This window comes from Talaromyces marneffei, chromosome 2 (genome assembly GCF_009556855.1).
Source record: "Talaromyces marneffei chromosome 2, complete sequence".
Taxonomy (NCBI): Eukaryota; Fungi; Ascomycota; class Eurotiomycetes; order Eurotiales; family Trichocomaceae; genus Talaromyces; species Talaromyces marneffei.
The window spans coordinates 1,902,069-1,920,243 of record NC_072349.1 but is presented as its reverse complement, the minus strand read 5'-3'; the positions used below and the strand labels follow the sequence as shown (position 1 = coordinate 1,920,243).

Below are 18,175 nucleotides of genomic sequence, written 5' to 3'. Positions count from 1 at the left end.
TTGTGGCGAGGTGGACATGTCTCCGTGGTCCAGTGGTTACGACGTTCGGCTGTTACGACATACACATGTAAATGTGCATGCAGACTACCGAGATATCGGCGGTTCGATCCCGCCCGGGGACGTCTTTTTTTGCATCCATTCCTACTAACATGGAGCTTGATGTCTTTTTTTTGCGACCAGTGTGGAATACTCTGTACAAGTGCAAACATTTACTTTACTGGTTGGTTAGCTCGGCTACCGTTAGTTTCAGATCCACTAGCTCCCGCTGAAGCCATCATACAGCCAATCATATTTTTTTGTCCTATGCCAGCCATCTATATCTCGTATTCGTATCGCGCTAAATCCATGGCCTGTGTGATTTGTTCCCAAGAATATTTCTACGTTGATTAATTGCTTCGTAGTTTGTAATAATTAAATTTGACAGGCATATGCAACGTAGTATATTCCTTTTTTGGTAAAATTCCCTATACAGCCACTACATATCAACACCGTATAATGCAATAAGGGAAAGGATATTCGTGGCTAGAAATGTGGTTCAGCCATCTGTCTATGGTGATAGGGCCTTATTCTGTCGACCAGTCTTCAACAAGTCTCCGTGGTCCAGTGGTTACGACGTTCGGCTGTTACGACATATACATTTATTCACATATCTGTATATGCAGACTACCGAGATATCGGCGGTTCGATCCCGCCCGGGGACGGTTCTCTTTTTGTTTTTCCGACCACCGCTCACAACCATTTTTTTTACCACTTTCTTCTACTGTATATACCAGGTGCAATATGTTTTTTTTCTTTTTGAGTCATCTACAATCGACTCTTATGTTGTCATCATGCTGGTCGGCGGATCGATCACTTGGTTCAAATAGGGTTAGGGGTTGTGTCCTGATGTTGGATGGGAGCAGCGATTATATAAATATCCGGTCCCATCTCAACAATATTCCGTACGGTAACAAAGAGGTGGATCAGCTACCTGCGAAACCAGTCCTTCGTACTCTGTATTTTACCACTCATGCCGGAGTCGACGTCTCAGAGCAACCACAGCTTGCATCTACACTATGAAAATATCGTTGAAATATATCTCAACAACCCCTAGTTTTCAAGGGCTATACTGAGCCTCGATGGATCAGGCTTCGCCAGCCATCTCAACGAATAGTAGTCTTAATCCAGTGGGCTAGCAGTTATATCATGAAATCTATCGGCCTTTTTCACATTACCATCAAAAGTCAACGTCAGGTTTGCCGTTATTCGGGCTGTTCTGGGTGTGGGGGGATCCGGGGTTCTGTAGAAATCACTGAGATGAACCCCACCTTGTGGATGCAATAGCATTTACCTACTAGAGCAATGGATGTGGGTATATTGAAGTGGCACTTGTGCTTATTTATCTGCCAAGTGACAGTATGTCAAGGAGAAGGAACGAACTCATATAATCACTGTCTCGAACCCAATGGACGATTGTCAGAACCCTAGGGTGTTGAAGAATAACCCCAAACCTCGGGTGGATATATGATGACTTTCTACATACAAGAAGGGAACATCATCCACGAGACTGCGAATCACTAGACTATGTAACTTAGTTTGCTCGATCGCTTCGTTGGCAGTGTTCTGAATGGAGTGATTTACGGGGCCCTAGTCATAGCGAGTCAGTAACTAGTGTGTGGGTTCGATGACTTTGACCTCTGGTGGACGTGTTGGCACTTGGGCCGTTATGCGAACAACTCGAGGGAAATCAATCTTGACTGTGACACTGTGCGACACACAAAAATCACGAAATGAGTCTGATCATGAGGCATCACGGGAATACAAATAATTAGTATATGTAGGAGTGATTAATGGCCAAGGATTGCAGTGAAGTGAATGGAAATGGATTTCGCCGGTAATAGAGTCGTCGAGATAGTGAAGAGACTAGAGTGAAGAAGGTTAGGTCGCAGCTTCCTTTTGGGACAGTGGCACTTGTGTCAGAACCTTTGTACCTGGCACAAGGCTTCATCTTCTTCTTCCTTCAGTGTATTTCGTTCTTCGACCTCTTATTCAATTTTACCGATTCCAGGCGCCTTCGACTGACGGCGTCAAATTCCAAGGAGCATAATACATTCGTTGTGCACTACGTAGTGTACGTCAAGCAGGCCCTAGGTAGTCATATGTCTGATGCTTCTTCGATCAGCTATTGCGGAAAACGATCGATTCGTGCCTCTTGGTACTACTGTTCTGCCCCTCTACTCCGGGCACCATCTCTACACTCGCTTTAGTGCGCTCGTGCTCTCGTCCAACTTCCAATTCTATATATAGCAACCTAGTTCGTACTACAACACCCTGCGACGTCGACTAATAGGTACTACGGACTACGTTCGCTATAGTAGTCAGCCTGAAACGTTGTGGTCGAGTGAAGCCTTTCTCATGCAAAACGACTCCTAGCATCGCATGCCGATTGGTGGATCTACATTGGCAGGAATGCTTGTCGACCTTACCGTCGTCCATGGTTTCGAGGCTCTTGTTAGTCTGACCGCTTGCGATTCCGTCATATCCTTCAACGCGATTATTACCCCAGTCAATGGAAAAGAGTATTATAGATCCGAAATAACGAAATCCTGAAATTCGAAAAGAATGATCAAACAAACCAAATGATACGCCATCCAACCCACGCCGAAAATCTCGAACGCAGCAATCGCAGGACTGCACACCCGAGCCACGGACCATGATTGAAGCTAATTCAGATCATCTGCTATTCAGACACTTTTCATGAGCACGCACAGTTTGAACATACGAGAATATCAACATGGCGGAGCACCGGGCTCAGGCTTCTCGGCCGCAGTTCACCAACCCGTGGAAACATAGTGCACCGTCCAGAACTTTGCAAGATGTGCCGGATGGAAAGATAGCCCATACACTGACGGCTTGTACGAGATGTCGACAAGTAGGATATTTCGACCCTTAATATAACTTCGCAATACTGACCTTCAATTCCCACAGAGAAAATCTAGATGCGATCCAGGCATACCGAGATGCGAGCCATGCGAACGAAGCAATGCGCGATGCGTTTACTACGACTCGACTAGACACCAGACGATTTCCCGCTCCTACATAGTCCAATTACGAGAAAGAGCTCGAGCTCTTGAAAGAGAAATCGAGGCAGCAGAAAAAGAAGTAAGGCATGCCGCCGATGCGGAGTTGATGGTTCGGGGCGCCGGCCGTATACGATTCGCAGCAAATGATGAACCGAGATATTTGGGACCGTCCAGTGGTATTGCCATAACGAGATTAGTGATGGAATTGGCCAAGCAAAACACTGACTCGAAAAGTATCAAGGATGTCGTCCCAGAAATGACGGCACAGGAGATCCGCGATATGTTTGCGAAGGAAAGCTCCAAGCCAACATCCAAGGTGTACCCGATGATTAGCTCTGTACCTCAAGAGAGTCTACCTCCACAGAATTTGACCAACAAGCTGATTGACCTCTACATGGTCAAAGGACAAGCTATGCTACCGGTCTTGCACGAGCCTACATTTCGCCAGGATGCGGAAGATGTCTTTCGCGCATCCCAGGATCCTATTCAGAACTTTCAGTTGCGCATGGTCGTTGCAATCAGTATGCAGAAATTGAGTCCCGAGTACGCTGGGTTGGCCGATAGTTACTACCTGGCAGCTCTGCCCTTTCTTCAACCCTCACTGCAACAAATGGATTTGCGATCGCTCCAATGTCTGACCCTCATCGCGCAGTACTCGCTAATAACGCCAACTAGGACAGCCTCATATTGGGTGGTCGGGGCGGCCGCGAAACTCGCTCAGGAGTTAGGGCTTCTTGAGGAGGCCAACATCACCAAGTCCACAACAGGCGAGCCACTCAATGTCCTGGAAGTGGACATGCGTCGGCGAGTAGCTTGGGTCGTCATCACCATGGAATTCGGACTGGCCCATAGCTTAGGCCGTCCAAACGCATTCTGCATCAGCCACGATCATCTTAATATCGGATTTCCCCAACTTGTGGATGACCGGTTCATTACTGCTCAGGGAATACTACCAGGAGCCAAGCCAATCTGGGCCAAATGTACTGCTATACATTTTTTCAAGATGCGCTTATTGCAAGCAGAGGTTCGACGGACACTTTATCTGAACAAGCGAGAAGCTCCGGTAAACGATCAGGATCCTTGGTTCGAACAGATCATGGCCAAAATAGACGACTGGGTTGAACTATGTCCCAAAGAGGACGGCGGAAGTGGTCTGAGCAAAACTTGGTAAGCCCTTTATTCAGCTGTGGTACACTCTCAGTATCTAATTTTCCTGCTAGGTTCGTTGGCCGAAAGAATACCATGATTGTTATGCTATATCGTCCGTCGCCCCAAATACCGGAGCCTTCAGTTGATGCTGCTCGAAAATGCTACGACGCCTGCGCCTTTAATGTGAGGATGCACATGGACCAGATGTCCACTGGCTCTGTTGACTTGACATGGGCGTCTGCTCAGGCTCTATTTATGGCAATCAGCACGATGCTATGGACGCTGTCTTATCCTGATATCCGCATAGAGCACGATATTGAGGAAGTCAAATCTTATCTTCAGATCGCCTTGGAGGCGGTTGCTATATCAGCACAACGATGGCCGGGGTGCGAGTCGGCGTTGCAGTTATACAAGAGTCTCATGACTGCATGTCTGAAAGCCTACGATACTGCGGAGTCTTTTGTTGTGCATACACCGTCGACCCAACCGTCACCGGCCTCTGTGCAAGATATCACGACACCGCCTTTCATTTCAAGTCCTTCAGCGACGTCGCATCATTCCGTACAAACAGTTGTAACTGCGGCAACGACGACATCCGATACAGAGAAATACTTGTCGCATTCAAGAGGTCCATCAACGGAGCCTCTTCAAAAACACACTCCTGTTCATGAACAATCCAACACACCGGCTTCTCAACCTTCATCATCTCCGATATATATGCCTTCCCAAGCTTATAGCCTTCCAAGTGCTCAACCCCCAAACAAACAACTACACCGACGAAACATGCATCACGGTCAGCATCCTAATACACAGATGTATGCCGCGTACGGCGACCCGAACTTCGATCCTGCTACACCTTTCAATACTTTCCCATCTGTTGTTCCCGGTCTTGTTGGCTGGGATCCTAACTACGCAGCCGTTCCGGTCACCAGCAGCAGCGGATATGTTAGCATGAACGCCGACTCTACATTTTGGATGGGACCGTTTGGGGACCAGTATTCTCAGTACTCGAATCAACCAGGACCTTGGCGCGGTCGGACGTTGAGTCAAGAAGAACAAATCGAATTGATGGACTCTTTAGCAGACAACATACCGGATGTGTCGTCGATGCTGATGAGCGACACAACTATATACTACCGTTCTTGATGAATTACGATTTATTTCTTACGAGCGTGGCGTATATGTTTCTGATACCATGGGTTGTTAGACTAATCAAGAAATTCGAATGTATTCTCAAAATATCCAAATGAATAAGTCCAAGGTATGTCGGCCCGGTGAAGTCCGATACCGGATCGTAAGCTGGATCGGGATGCTTCCCGACGATCAGATAACTGCCCAGCTTAGGAATTAAACATTCATACATCAATTTTTTGCAAATATCACCTATAGTACAAAGAACCAGATAAAATGCTAGCCATCTCCGAAAAAGACCTGACCAAGCTTCTACACAGCTTAAACCACGCCCAATGCCACCACCTCCTCCAAAACCTCTCAACCGCCCTCAGCGCATTCTCCGCACAGCGAAAGACTAAAGACGTCAACATACACCAACCACCGCGAACCAGCATCGTCAGCGAAAAATGGTCCGCAACAACCTTGTTCATGCCAGTATCAGACCATGCCTCTACAGGATTTAAGGTCGTCACAGTCCCCAAAGTGAGTACACCCACAAACGGGATAAGAGGTGTCATCAACATCCTCTCTCCAGAGGGGCGGTTGGAAGGCGTCATGAGCGCGGCGGAGATTACCGCTTTTAGGACTGCGCTTGCGAGCATGATTCCTTTTACACGGTTCTGCCAGCAATCATCGGAGGTGGGTAAAAAGAAGAGGATTTTGATCTTTGGATCGGGGAAGCAGGCGGAATGGCATGCGCGATTGGCGTTGTTGACTGTGCCTGAGTCTACGGATATTGAGAGCGTGACATTCGTTAATCGAAGCCAGCGACGGCTCGAGGAGAGTATTTCGTCGACTTTGGTTCCCGATCTAAAGGCGCGATATCCCCATCTTGACATCAACGCTTATTCTCGCGAAGAACTTCAAGACAAGGGAGATGCGTATCAGACCCGTCTACGTGCCGATCTAGCGTCAAGCGATGCTCTATTTTGTTGCACGCCCTCGACGGAACCATTATTTACATATGATGATTTAACTGCAACCCCCAAAAGAAGATATATTTCATTGATTGGCTCGTATAAACCGCACATGCAAGAAATCGATTCAAGAACGCTTCTATCGGGGAACAAAGAAATGATATACGTCGATTCAGTGGAGGCGTGTATAGAAGAGGCGGGGGAATTGATTATGGCGAAGGTGGAGGAAAAGCAATTGATTGAGTTGGGTGAACTTGATTCGTCTTCTAGTCTCGATGGGGAAGGGAATGTGGTTTTCAAGTGCGTTGGGATGGGGATTATGGATCTGGTTATTGCGAGGAGTTTGTTGGAGATGGCGAGGGAGCAGGGGCTGGGGACGGCTGTGGAGGGTTTTTAGTCGTCGTCTACTCTGTTAATAATTTTTTAGTCTGTGATTATGAGTCTGGATCTATACAGATTCATGGCAAGCAGATGGATCGTGGAGAAGTGGGCCAAATCTAGCACCTGCATAAAATCTCAGATGTATCATCTGCATAAGTCCAGACTATGACTAAGAAATCTGGACTCCTGATGATAGTTATCTATAGGAACCTAAGCACACAGGAATTCACTTTAGTTCAGGGTATTGTTGATTGTAATATAATAAAAGAACCAGCTTATACTCACACACACATATAGAGAAAAGGCAATACAATACAATAGAAGAAATAAAAAGAATAGAAACAGGGTTGTATCAACTTGTTCAGTTAAGGCCATGCACAATCAGCAATATGGCCAGATGCTCCAATTTTTTTTTAACATTTTCCTTTTTGAGCAAGTCAACAAGCTGATGAAAAACATGCCTCCCAATGATTTGAACGCCTCAAGTTTTATTTTCCCAAAGTGTACATAAAAAGAGTAAGAGAAGACAGCAAATGTAGGTACCGATATTGATATTTAATCTCTTTCTCGCCGGGGATCAAGCGGCCCAGTCAGAGTCAAGAGGGTGGTTCTTTCCGCGAGGAATTGGCACCTGTGTGACTTTTGGAGCAACCCATTCGGCGGGCTGAGGTGCGGTCTCGGGTTCAAACGAGGCAGCAGACTCAGAGGCACTGGCTTCATTGGTACCCTCGTCTGCCTTGGCCTTTTTCTTGGACTTTTCCTTCTTGGACGACACGGTGGTCCAATCCTCGTCGGCAGCTGGGGCAGCTACGCCAAGAATGCGCATCTGTTCGTCTTCTGTGGGCAGGTTGTTGGACCAGACGCCCGCAGAGCTTCCACTAGCAGCCGCTGGCGCGGTTGACTCAAAGGTGTCAAGTAATGGCAGAGTAGCGTTGACTGCAGGGGCGGGGGTAGTCGTTGTCGCAAGGTTGCCGTTCGTGGTGGTCCAGGCATTGCTTGAGACCGAGGTTGCAGACTTTTTGCGGTTCGCTTCCTGACGCTCTGCTTCACGGGCTGTATGAAGCTGCTTCTCGAGCTGCTTGCGTCGCTCAGCTTCGGCTTCCTGGTTAGCCTGCTTACGAGCCTCGTTCTTCTGTCGGTTCTGGCGCTGCTTCTTCGTTTCAACTTGCTTGAATGCCTGAGGCTTGGGCTTCTTTTCCGTAGTCTCCATGGATCCAGTCAAACGGATCACAGAGGGGCCAGGAGCTGGCTTTTCGAGCATATCGGAAACATCACGGCCCGAGGGAGAAACAATGTCGTTCGAGGACAGATCGTCATCAGCATCTGCTCCGTTGCTCGATGGGGCGTGTGTAGAGAAATCGCTGCTGGCGCTTTCCTGAGTAAGAGGCAATTGTTTGTTGCGCTTCTCTTTGGGGGCCTTTGTCTTCGAGTCACCAACCGACACGCCCGATCTGGCGGCAGCCAGGCGTCTGGCGAATTCTTTGTTATCGATGTCCTCCTCTACTTCATTCTTGTCTCCTACCTGGGCGCTGGCAGCCACAAGTTTCTCCTCCGGCTTTTTGGTTGTAGGTTCGGGCTGTTTGCGTGCCTTCTGTTTCTTTGGCTTAGGCGCTTGGACGATGGGTTCGACTTTTTCAGGTATGACTTTGGTTGGCGCCTTGTTCTTGGGCTTTGATCCGTTTGAATAGTAGTATCCCAATCCACCAGCCACCACCAGCATAATCGCCCAGCTCACGTAGGGGTTCATATTGTCGATCTACATAGGAATGTATTAGCGTCAATCATTTACTTCAGAGGTGGACTTAAAGAGTTAGTCTTACCACAAGGTGTTTCTCAAAGTAACAATCTCCCAGGAAAAATCTAAAGAATGCGATGCTACCAGCCGCGCAAGTAGCGTGTTCAAGACCAATCGATGAGGGTCTCAGTTCATGAGGACCGTTCGAGATACGTTTCCTTTGAATACTGCAGATCGGCCTTCAAGACCCGAATTTGCGGGGCCGCGTGGCTTGGGATGCAGGGGCTATTCTTCCGCAGGTGAGTTAGACTTATCGCAAGCGGGAATGCCAGATGTCCTTTTTGAGTTGAGGTCGAGTAAGACAGGCACAGTCGGTCGAGATTAGATCGTGCAACAGTCGGACAACAGACTAGGGTTGGTGTGTAGCAGTGACGTTGTGATTAAGGGTGTGTGAGACGTCTCTTGCAGCAAGGGGAGACGACTTTGTCTGAATGTGAGATCAGAAGGTCGGCGAGTCGTCGGTGGCTTTTGCAAGGAGCGGAGCGGAGCTTCAGGTGGACAGATCGTCAGGTTTGAAGCTGTGCCAGCAGGGCGACGACAGAGATAAGAAGAAAACAAGGAAGTGTGAAGAGGAGATGATTGATGATGAGTAACAGAGTGTTTACAGGTTGTGAAGAGACCGAGGGTGGAGGAAGAGGAGACGTGTGCTTGATGTTGAGTCTAAGGAAGATGGTTGAGGTGGTCTTTTTGCCGCGATCTGGTTGGCTGGGAGGGAGACGTCACAGACTCTGAGCTTCAGGGGTCTCCTCCTTCCTTTTTAGTCTCTTTTCCCGGACCAACACTACAATAATTATTGTTCTATTATACGACAGAATACGCTCTTCTTTGACTATTACCTACATATACACAACTTAGTAGAATTAGTTACTGTTTGGAATTATTTGACTACAGAATAAATGCCGGACTGAATAACTGCCGGTCAGGGTCCTAGCTCCTACGGTTGGATGCAAACGCTCTCCTATTCTACCATCTCGACAAGCAAGTTTCGATAGTCGGTCGCTAACACTGACTAAAATAATTAGTTACGTGTCATTCGGACCGACCGCATTTTAGTACTCCCCTGAGCCACGTATACACTGTTCTTGTGGTCAAATTCGTCGGTTTTACCCGACCAATGTTATCTTGTGCTCGTGGTCACCATATCGTACATACTGTCGCGGAAACGCGGTACTATTCCGGTACCTAGAGCAAGATTATAATGAGAGGCTTGAGATGGATCTAATGTCTTGTAGGGGTCAATGAGACTATGCAAACAACTGCAAACAAAGTCCTCTCCATCATATCGCACTCTGGTTGTAGCGATATGGACTCCTCTTGCCTGTGGATGTATGACATTTCAAATGGACAGCCAATGGTGGGCTAGCGGATAGCGGGGGAGGGGCTGCTGCATATAAACTTCTTTGGAGGCTTGAGCTCTCTCCGCGTCATCGTCCACTGCCAGCCAATCTCCGCATGCTCTCATTGCGTAAAAGAAAATAATCTATTCTTATATAGCACAGTGGCGACCTCGTATTCGGATTAAAATCGGATATTAGTACCCACGAGAATTGACAAGACATCTTCAAGATGGCCAAGAACAAAATCATCATCGATACCGATCCGGTAAGCTGTTCATTAACAACGGAGAGACCAATCAGATTGACGAGACTCTAGGGTATTGATGATATACTTGCCATGCTGCTCGCCTTTGCGGCGTCTCCGGAAGAAGTCGAGGTGCTGCTTGTTTCGTTGACGTTTGGCAATATCGAAGTGCACAGGTATGTAGTCATATACCCCAATGCCGTCCCATTCCAAGGTTCTCTCACCAGAGAGACTGATTTTCCCATTTACCTAGCCTCTACTCGCACTTGAACATGATTGATGCTAACTTTAAAAATAAAATAACAGCTGCCTGCGAAATGTTGTCTCAATGCTGCATATCCTCGAACGTGAAATGGATTGGCGCAAGAAACAAGGCAGACCAGAAGGCTTCGATACGCTACGAGCACAGAAACCCGTCATTGCAGTCGGCGCTGAGCAACCGCTGGATGACCAGAAAATGCTTGCAGATTATTTCCGTAAGCGATCCCATCAACTTGACGAGCTGATCTGCTAGCTGAATCTTAACGCTAATAGCTCCTAGATGGAAAGGACGGCCTTGGTGGAATTCATTTCAGCGTAAGTCTCATTGCTCCGGCAATCTAACATCGTCTAATACCGTGGATAGCATCCTCATCTCACCCCCGGCGAGACATGGGAGCATCTCTTTGATCCAATCTCCGATCCTGAGGTCCTCCCGAATGTCGGCCCATCTCCGTCGGAATCTCACAAGTCATTCATTCCATCCAAACTGCCAGCAGCAGACGAGATTCTCCGAGTTCTCAGAGAGAATGAAGAAAATACCGTGACTATTGTTGCCGTTGGGCCTTTAACAAATCTTGCCTTGGCCGCCGCCAAAGACCCAGAGACTTTTCTCCGAGTAAAGGAAGTGGTTGTTATGGGTGGAACGATCAACGAGCCAGGAAACGTATGCAACGTTGTCTCCAATCAACATCTCTAGAACATCTGGACTAATATCGAGCAGGTCACCCCCGTAGGCGAATTCAACAGCTACGCCGACGCAGTCGCCGCAGCACGCGTATTTGCCCTAACCTCGCCCAATCCCCAAAGCACTCTTCCACCCAGCAAAATATTACCCCCCTATCCCGCCAAACTCAGCAAGACACTTACCCTCAAACTCTTCCCACTGGACATAACAAGTCAACATGATCTCATCCGCGGCGACTTTGACCGCACCATCACACCACTATTACAGTCGGGCAGCCCTCTAGCCGAATGGGTTGACGCCTTCATGGCCCACGTCTTCCAAACCCTTGAGCGCCTTCATCCCGGCCACGAAGGCGCAAAGGCCAGTCTTACCTTACACGACCCTGTATGCGTATGGTACGCGATGACATCAGATGATCCTAGATGGAAACCTACATCGACATCGCCTGAAGATATCCGCATTGAGACAGTGGGACAATGGACAAGAGGGATGTGTGTTGTTGATCGACGCAACAGACACAAAGTTGAGGATGATGTAGAGAGTCATAGTGATCATGGGTTATGGTTGAGTTCAAGAGCTGGGAATAGGATTATTAGGATGGAGGGGTCGCCTGGCGGGGAGACTTTTGGTATGTTGCTGATGAAGAAGCTTTTTGAATAAACTCTCTACTTTTCTTTTCTGTTTGGGTCGATCATCATTGAATAGACGGGGCATGCTAGGGTTAGATGGCAATAGATACTGTTCTGGCTCAGACTAAGCTCGGGCTCTTTTTCAACTCTTGGTTCAAGAAATGATGTCAATTTATTTGGAAATGTCATGTAGATCTGTTGGATTTGACTTTGAGTAATTTACCTAACATAATGCTGTGTGTTGTTGGGTTGGTATGTGTACCATGTATCTAGGTATGCCATTGATGCGCTGATCTTCATATGATACCTTGCAGACGAGTCTCCGCGGATACCTAGGCTGGTATACAAATAACGTTTAATTGCAGTCAAGAAAACCATGTATCTCAGTGGTATAAATGATTTGTTTTCAATGTAAAGCAGTTTTGTGAAACACTGCCGAGAAGTCTTGTTAATGCCTTGTTTGAATTGTATTTAAGTAACTCAAAACGACATGACGTAAATTTAGAAATATATACATGTTTGCTAGTCCACTCCGTAGTGAGAAGTTAATAGGAGGCGACTAGTTACGTAGTACGTACTATGTTCCCCGGAATGCATCGTGGGTAGTAGTATGGAATGTGAAGCCATCCAGTCCAAACATCGAACGCCTCAAGCCTATCGCCCGATAGGCTGGAGCTTATTCCGTTTGATATGAATCACCAGATAGTTGAAAATATTTTACACGGCAGATCCATGCCAGTGGAAGTTGATTTGGGCGCGACTTTTTCTGTAGCATCTCCGCTGCATGGGATGTGTGTTGAGTGTCTATAAGAGAATGACATCTCACCTTGAATTTCAGACACAGTTGATGCTTCTTCTTTCTTGTTGACATACTTTCCTTCATCCCTGTCTCTCATTTCATTTAGGGTTTAGCTGTACAGTGATATCTTCAACACACTCATTTCACTCGCGGAAAAAAACAAAATGTACTTTCAAAACGTACTCGCCTTCTCTGTGGCCCTGCTGGCAGGCACAGCAATCGCCGCGGATTACAATGGTGGCCAAATACCTCCAAAGATGCGAATGGGACGATCCAAGTTGCGCGCCGCTAATTTGATTTCTGGATCTTCATCTGCAAAGGTGGTTACTGTGACACCGATTGCCGCTGCTACCCCCAGCCCATCCTCCGTGGCTGATGCTAGCAAAGCCATGGTGTCCGTGTCATCAGTTGCTACACCATCATCCTCGGCAGTGCCGTCACCAATAAAACACGCGGCAGTAACCAAGTTTAGTTCTTCGGCTAAACCATCATCCTCAGAGGCAGCATCATCCTCAGTAGCAGCATCATCCTCAGTGCCAGCATCATCCTCAGAGGCAGCATCATCCTCAGAGGCAGCATCATCCTCAGAGGCAGCATCATCCTCAGAGGCAGCATCATCCTCAGAGGCAGCATCATCCTCAGCCGCGCATAGTCCTGCTCAAGGCACGCATGCCGCGCAGAAACCCGGCTCAAGCCATTCGTCCGCCGATGAGCACGACGTGAGCATCCCAGTACAGGAACTCGCCAGCCAAGCAGATGCCGCAGCGCACAAGGACGCCCACAAGCCGTTCTGGAGCAGACCAGTTTCCAAGAACAAAGCTCATCCCAATGCGCCGGATTTCAGCGAAGTTCCCGAGACACGGGTTAATGACAAGGCTAGCTGCTCGTTGCGATGCCAAGATTTGGCGAATCAGTGTGCCGAGCTGTTGCCGAAGCACACTGATTTCTGGTAAGTTCTTTTCTTCTCTCCCATTTGTTGAATGTTGTAGTTAGATGCTAAGTTTGTTGTAGCTGGGACAACTACCCAACGTGCCAAGACTTGTGTATCAAGGAGCACGTTCATTAGATTTTAGAGCACGTGAGTCTGTGCTTGCGGTGTTTTTGTTGGGCCAATCAGAGGACAGGAAATCTGCATTTGTCAAATTGATCGTCGACAAAGCCGTGAATTTATTTAATACTACTCTTGTAGTAACTATACCAATTGATACAATTATCCACGTTACCCTGGCCATATGAAGGGGCCCTCGACCGTATCATAAATACACCGTGTAGGGAGGCGATTAGCCCAAACAGGCAAATGCCTGTCGCGTGCTCAGCAGGGCCGTTTTTACAGGCCAGCTCGCTCGGCCTATCAGCGGCGATTGTTGGAGCACAAGGCACGCGACAGTACGATAGCCCCATGTGATGTCGGGGTCGCTCTTCCTGGTTATATCTTCTGTAGCATCCATCTTGTATAACATCTCTTGTCCGACTTTGAGCATGGTTGTATAAGTCAAGTCCGAGCCAGCTCTATCGCCGTGCAACATTGTCATACAGACATCTCTATCCGCAGCAATATCAGACATGCCCCCAGCTCATCTCCCTCCTACTCCCGCCGCCTCTGGCGAGTTCATCATCAAGGAGTCGTCCTTTCAAACCATGGACGCCATGTCTGAACATTCGTTTGCCTTGCCACCCGCGGCATTGAGTCCTGTTGCGCCGGAGAGCGGAATCGCAAACAGTCGCAAGGGGTCATTGATATCAACGACTCCCATATCGCCTGCTTCGCCCGAGCGCAAGAACAGCGTAAGCTCTACTGCTCGTGCGGGCACAAAACGCACAGCGGCAGCGACAGCCAGCGCCGCATCTTCTACGACGGCGCTGGATGAATTCAATCTGCCGCCGCCGCCAACAAGATCAAGAAAGATCATTCAGATGAAACCCAAGACTACCCCATCATCAAGTCGCAGTACATCGACGCCATCAACAACGACAGCACCAGCAACAAAGCAATCTCCGCAAAGGAAAGCTTCAACATCCAAGCCAAGCGCCGGCTCAACCGGCACTTCATCCAAGAATGGCAATAATACCACAGCTCCCTCAGTAGAAGCCGCACCCAAGAATGAGGCTACTTCACCCACCCAACAACCATCCAAAAGAAAACAACCCAGCGCTACATCTGCAGCAGGACGCAAGATTGCGCGCAAGACCGCTCACAGTCTGATTGAGCGACGCAGACGGTCTAAGATGAACGAGGAGTTTGCGACGTTGAAGGATATGATTCCTGCTTGTCGGGGCCAGGAAATGCACAAACTTGCTATTCTTCAGGTTAGTCTTCTCAATCGGATGCTTTTGATATATGCTGATAGATGGATGTAGGCAAGCATCGATTACATGAATTACCTCGAAGAATGTATCACCGAACTCAAAAACAATGCCGGCCGGACAAACTCTGTCTCTAAGAAGCCGAAACTCGACGGCCCTCCTCTCGCACCACCGTCACCAACATCACCTGAAATGCTTGTCCCGCAGACCATGGCAAGCGAAGACTCTGGCTCGGCATCAGAGTCCTCCTCATCGCCCGAACCATTCCCTCAGACCAACAATAACAGCAGCAACGGCAACAGAATAAACACATCGACATACTACTCTTCACCATCCTTCTCTCCATACACAGGGCCAGTAAGCAGCTCACAGCAACTTGATGGGATAAATCATCCCATCCTCCCCTCACCAGCTTTACGGCCATTATACTCTCCACAAATCCGAGCTCAACAACAACAATCAGAAATACAAGCTCAGCTCGCAATGGCAAACACAACTTCATACCGCGTCCCACAACAGATAGCGTCCACAACCCCATCACCCGCTATCCTGCCTCAACAACACCACCAACACCACCAAAACCAACAACATAGGCAAAGCATCTCATCGAATCATACCATGGCCAGCCCCGTGTTTGTCGCTCATGATAGTATAATCGATCAAGAGGCGAGCGCGGCTTTGTTGATGCTGAATATGGATCGGCGCGGGACGTCGATAAGTGAAGGTAGTGGCGGGAAAGAAGATAAGAAACCTTCTTCTTCGTCTTCCGCTTCTGCATCGCAAGATAGGAGGATGGGCATGAGTGTGAGGGATTTGCTTACGTCCTGATTGTCATGGATATTATTACGATAGATTTTTTTTCCAGTTACGAAACGAATACCATGAATAAACTAAAATTTCACGCAAAATGCAGCTTTTATTCATTTCATATACGTATCAAAAACTCTGTATAAGAGAATGCAAAAAGACAACATTCAACCATTTCATTATGGTTAATGATAATCGATCAAAATAAACAGAACAAGGAAGTCGTGGAGGGAACAGTCACCCTCCCGCTTTTGAAAGCACAAATAGAATATACGCCGTTGTATGTGTTGCGAGCGGAAAGCTGAAAAGAAAAAGTGATTGAACGAAAGGATGTCGAGAAACGTCTGCAATAATACTAAGAACGAACGGAAAATACAATAAGGATGAAAGTAGGTGTACTGTACACAAGAGGTGGGTTGATGGGTGGATGAGACGGAGGAAAAGGAGACTAGATGTCAAAACTCCAGCGCCATTTCACTGGGTGCATCTGTTCTCTCGATCTCGGCTCGTTCACTTCAACATGTATAGCTTCAATGCTTTTGTCTACTTCTCGAGAGGACACGGCTAGATTGAGATACGACGGGTGAAACCCCTTGCCGCTATCTGCTGCCGTGCGTTTGGAATCAGGCCGTGAATACGGCGTGTCCGGCCAATGGAGCGAGTCGTCCGGCGACCCCATGCTCGATGGCGAATTGGACCGGGAGTGGAAGGATGGTGATAATTGGAGATGCCACTCGTCGTATGCACGAATATCCGTCATTGATGTCGATCGCAGTGTTTCTCCTGTGGTGGCTGCGGCGGGCGGTTGCTGTAAACTGTCGCAGTTTTCGTCACCTGTTTCCGGGGACGACAATGACGTGTGAATTTCAAGCATCGCAGGTCGATTCTTCCTGCAAGTGTCCAATGTTCGACGATAGGAATTAGTCGCCTTGCCAATTGGCCAGCCAGGTCGATCTGTGATGGGACCCAATTGTCCCTCCTGGATCATTTCTTCCTCTTCCTCGGACTCCTTGATCTTCATATCAATGCGACTTCGTCTTCGTGTGCTCGAACCCTGACTTTCACGCATAACATCATGCCTGGCTTTTCCGGCCATGACCTTCGCACTAGGAGGCGGCTGTAACATCCATCGTGTTTCAGCACGACTCGTCGGACCGCTCACAATGGGCGGATGCAAATCGTTCACGGGAGGTGCTCGTGCAATATAGTATTTGTTTGAATGGCCCGTCCCCGCCCTAGCACGGCCGGAAATACCAACCGATGAGCCCAGAATGGTATCTTCCCCTTCTCTCCAATGATCCTCTTCACCCCAGAGTATTTCATCTTCTCGCTGGAAGCGCGACCAGTGGAATTTCTCGGTCAAAGACCCTTTTTCTTTCCCTCCCGATAGCATTGACCGTTCAACCGTCATACTGGACGTAGACGACAACCTGGGCAATCCATCACTTGGGCAATTCCTCGATCGATGTCGACGAGCTGGCGGACCCGGCCCTAATGAAATCTCTTCCATCCATCCTGCGTTCGTACTAAAAGGCGTTGGTTGAGGGAATAGTTGTGGCTGATCGGTAACTATCACGGCGGACTTTGCCTGTTCCCGCTGGGCCCGTATAGCATCCTTCTTACGGCGACGTCGACTCTCTGCTTCCGCACAGGGAGTGCATGTGGCATAGTAGAATATGGCAGATTGTACGCCGCGGGCTAGCCACATGGCGCTGGTGTTATAGTAGGTAGGTATGTAGGTATGTAGGTAGGTATGTAGGTAGTGTCACTTAGGACAATTTTGGGCGTTGCACGCAACGACTTGCACGGGATACGGAGCGCATGGAGGACGGCGATGATGTCCGAAGAATTGGCTGAAGGCTTTGTGATACAAGTGGATTTGTTATGAGGATCCTGACACCTTCTGTCTGTCGGGTTCAAGTCAAGGTACGTGTTTGTATCTGGTTGTTGTACGAATTGAGTATCCGCGGGGGCTTGCAATACTGAACGTTTCTACCTCAATTTTCGGCAATGGTCGCTAAAGAAACGGTGGAAAAAGGAGAACAAAAGACGACAAAGGTCTAAGCCGACCTATTTGAGAACTGAAACACACAAAGAAAACCTCAGACAGGCTGAATAGGTGAAAGAGTGGAATGAAACAAAGAGTTTGACTTTGAAGCAAGCAAGATGGGCAAATGCAGGCGAACAAGGGGAAGTTGGGTGGTCTCAGAGACTCAGACACTACGGTCACGGTGGGCCAACGAGGAGGGGGGAATTGCTTAGCAAGCCCCGGTTTGATCGACTAAGAAGACAGCCCCACCGCATTTTACCAATTGACAGTGTGCTATTGGCTGGTTGCTAAGCACCCTGCCGCCACTAATGCGTCACCAGTCCGTTTGTAGACTAGCGTCTGGACATTTGACTGTGTTGGAACGTCGTATTGGCTGGTACTGTACATTGTATTGTATAGTACGGAGTATTATGGATCGTAGAAAGTAACTATCTACATAGTACAGATAATATGATGACAGTGCAGTGTATAACCCTAACTTACTTAGTTACTTCATGGAAATGTTCTTCACTCTGTACCTTGTTTTTTTTTTTTTTTTGAAGACGAATGAAAAAGACAACCAGAATGCAGACTAGGGGAAAC

General features: G+C 48.0%; 7 protein-coding genes across 7 annotated transcripts; 5 read left to right on the top strand and 2 right to left on the bottom strand.

Moving 5' to 3' along the window:
- Positions 1-2,773: 2,773 nt before the first annotated feature.
- Positions 2,774-5,357, top strand: EYB26_003052 (uncharacterized protein; the record flags this gene model as incomplete). Its single annotated transcript, XM_054262355.1, has 3 exons — positions 2,774-2,911; positions 2,968-4,229; positions 4,283-5,357. The coding sequence occupies 3 exons, from the start codon at positions 2,774-2,776 to the stop codon at positions 5,355-5,357; spliced, it is 2,475 nt and encodes an 824-aa protein (XP_054118330.1).
- A 261-nt stretch (positions 5,358-5,618) lies between these two features.
- EYB26_003051 (uncharacterized protein) lies at positions 5,619-6,698 on the top strand (the record flags this gene model as incomplete). Its single annotated transcript, XM_054262354.1, has 1 exon — positions 5,619-6,698. One exon carries the CDS (start codon positions 5,619-5,621, stop codon positions 6,696-6,698), a length of 1,080 nt encoding a protein of 359 aa, XP_054118329.1.
- A 561-nt stretch (positions 6,699-7,259) lies between these two features.
- Positions 7,260-8,429, bottom strand: EYB26_003050 (uncharacterized protein; the record flags this gene model as incomplete). The annotated part of the gene is made up of 1 exon (XM_054262353.1): positions 7,260-8,429. One exon carries the CDS (start codon positions 8,427-8,429, stop codon positions 7,260-7,262), a length of 1,170 nt encoding a protein of 389 aa, XP_054118328.1.
- Positions 8,430-10,043: 1,614 nt separating this feature from the next.
- On the top strand, positions 10,044-11,664 carry EYB26_003049 (uncharacterized protein; the record flags this gene model as incomplete). The annotated part of the gene is made up of 6 exons (XM_054262352.1): positions 10,044-10,079; positions 10,131-10,234; positions 10,365-10,534; positions 10,600-10,634; positions 10,684-10,983; positions 11,041-11,664. The coding sequence occupies 6 exons, from the start codon at positions 10,044-10,046 to the stop codon at positions 11,662-11,664; spliced, it is 1,269 nt and encodes a 422-aa protein (XP_054118327.1).
- Positions 11,665-12,596: 932 nt separating this feature from the next.
- On the top strand, positions 12,597-13,498 carry EYB26_003048 (uncharacterized protein; the record flags this gene model as incomplete). Its single annotated transcript, XM_054262351.1, has 2 exons — positions 12,597-13,381; positions 13,444-13,498. The coding sequence occupies 2 exons, from the start codon at positions 12,597-12,599 to the stop codon at positions 13,496-13,498; spliced, it is 840 nt and encodes a 279-aa protein (XP_054118326.1).
- A 497-nt stretch (positions 13,499-13,995) lies between these two features.
- EYB26_003047 (uncharacterized protein) lies at positions 13,996-15,564 on the top strand (the record flags this gene model as incomplete). Its single annotated transcript, XM_054262350.1, has 2 exons — positions 13,996-14,739; positions 14,791-15,564. 2 exons carry the CDS (start codon positions 13,996-13,998, stop codon positions 15,562-15,564), a joined length of 1,518 nt encoding a protein of 505 aa, XP_054118325.1.
- Positions 15,565-15,991: 427 nt separating this feature from the next.
- Positions 15,992-17,251, bottom strand: EYB26_003046 (uncharacterized protein; the record flags this gene model as incomplete). The annotated part of the gene is made up of 1 exon (XM_054262349.1): positions 15,992-17,251. One exon carries the CDS (start codon positions 17,249-17,251, stop codon positions 15,992-15,994), a length of 1,260 nt encoding a protein of 419 aa, XP_054118324.1.
- Positions 17,252-18,175: the final 924 nt, after the last annotated feature.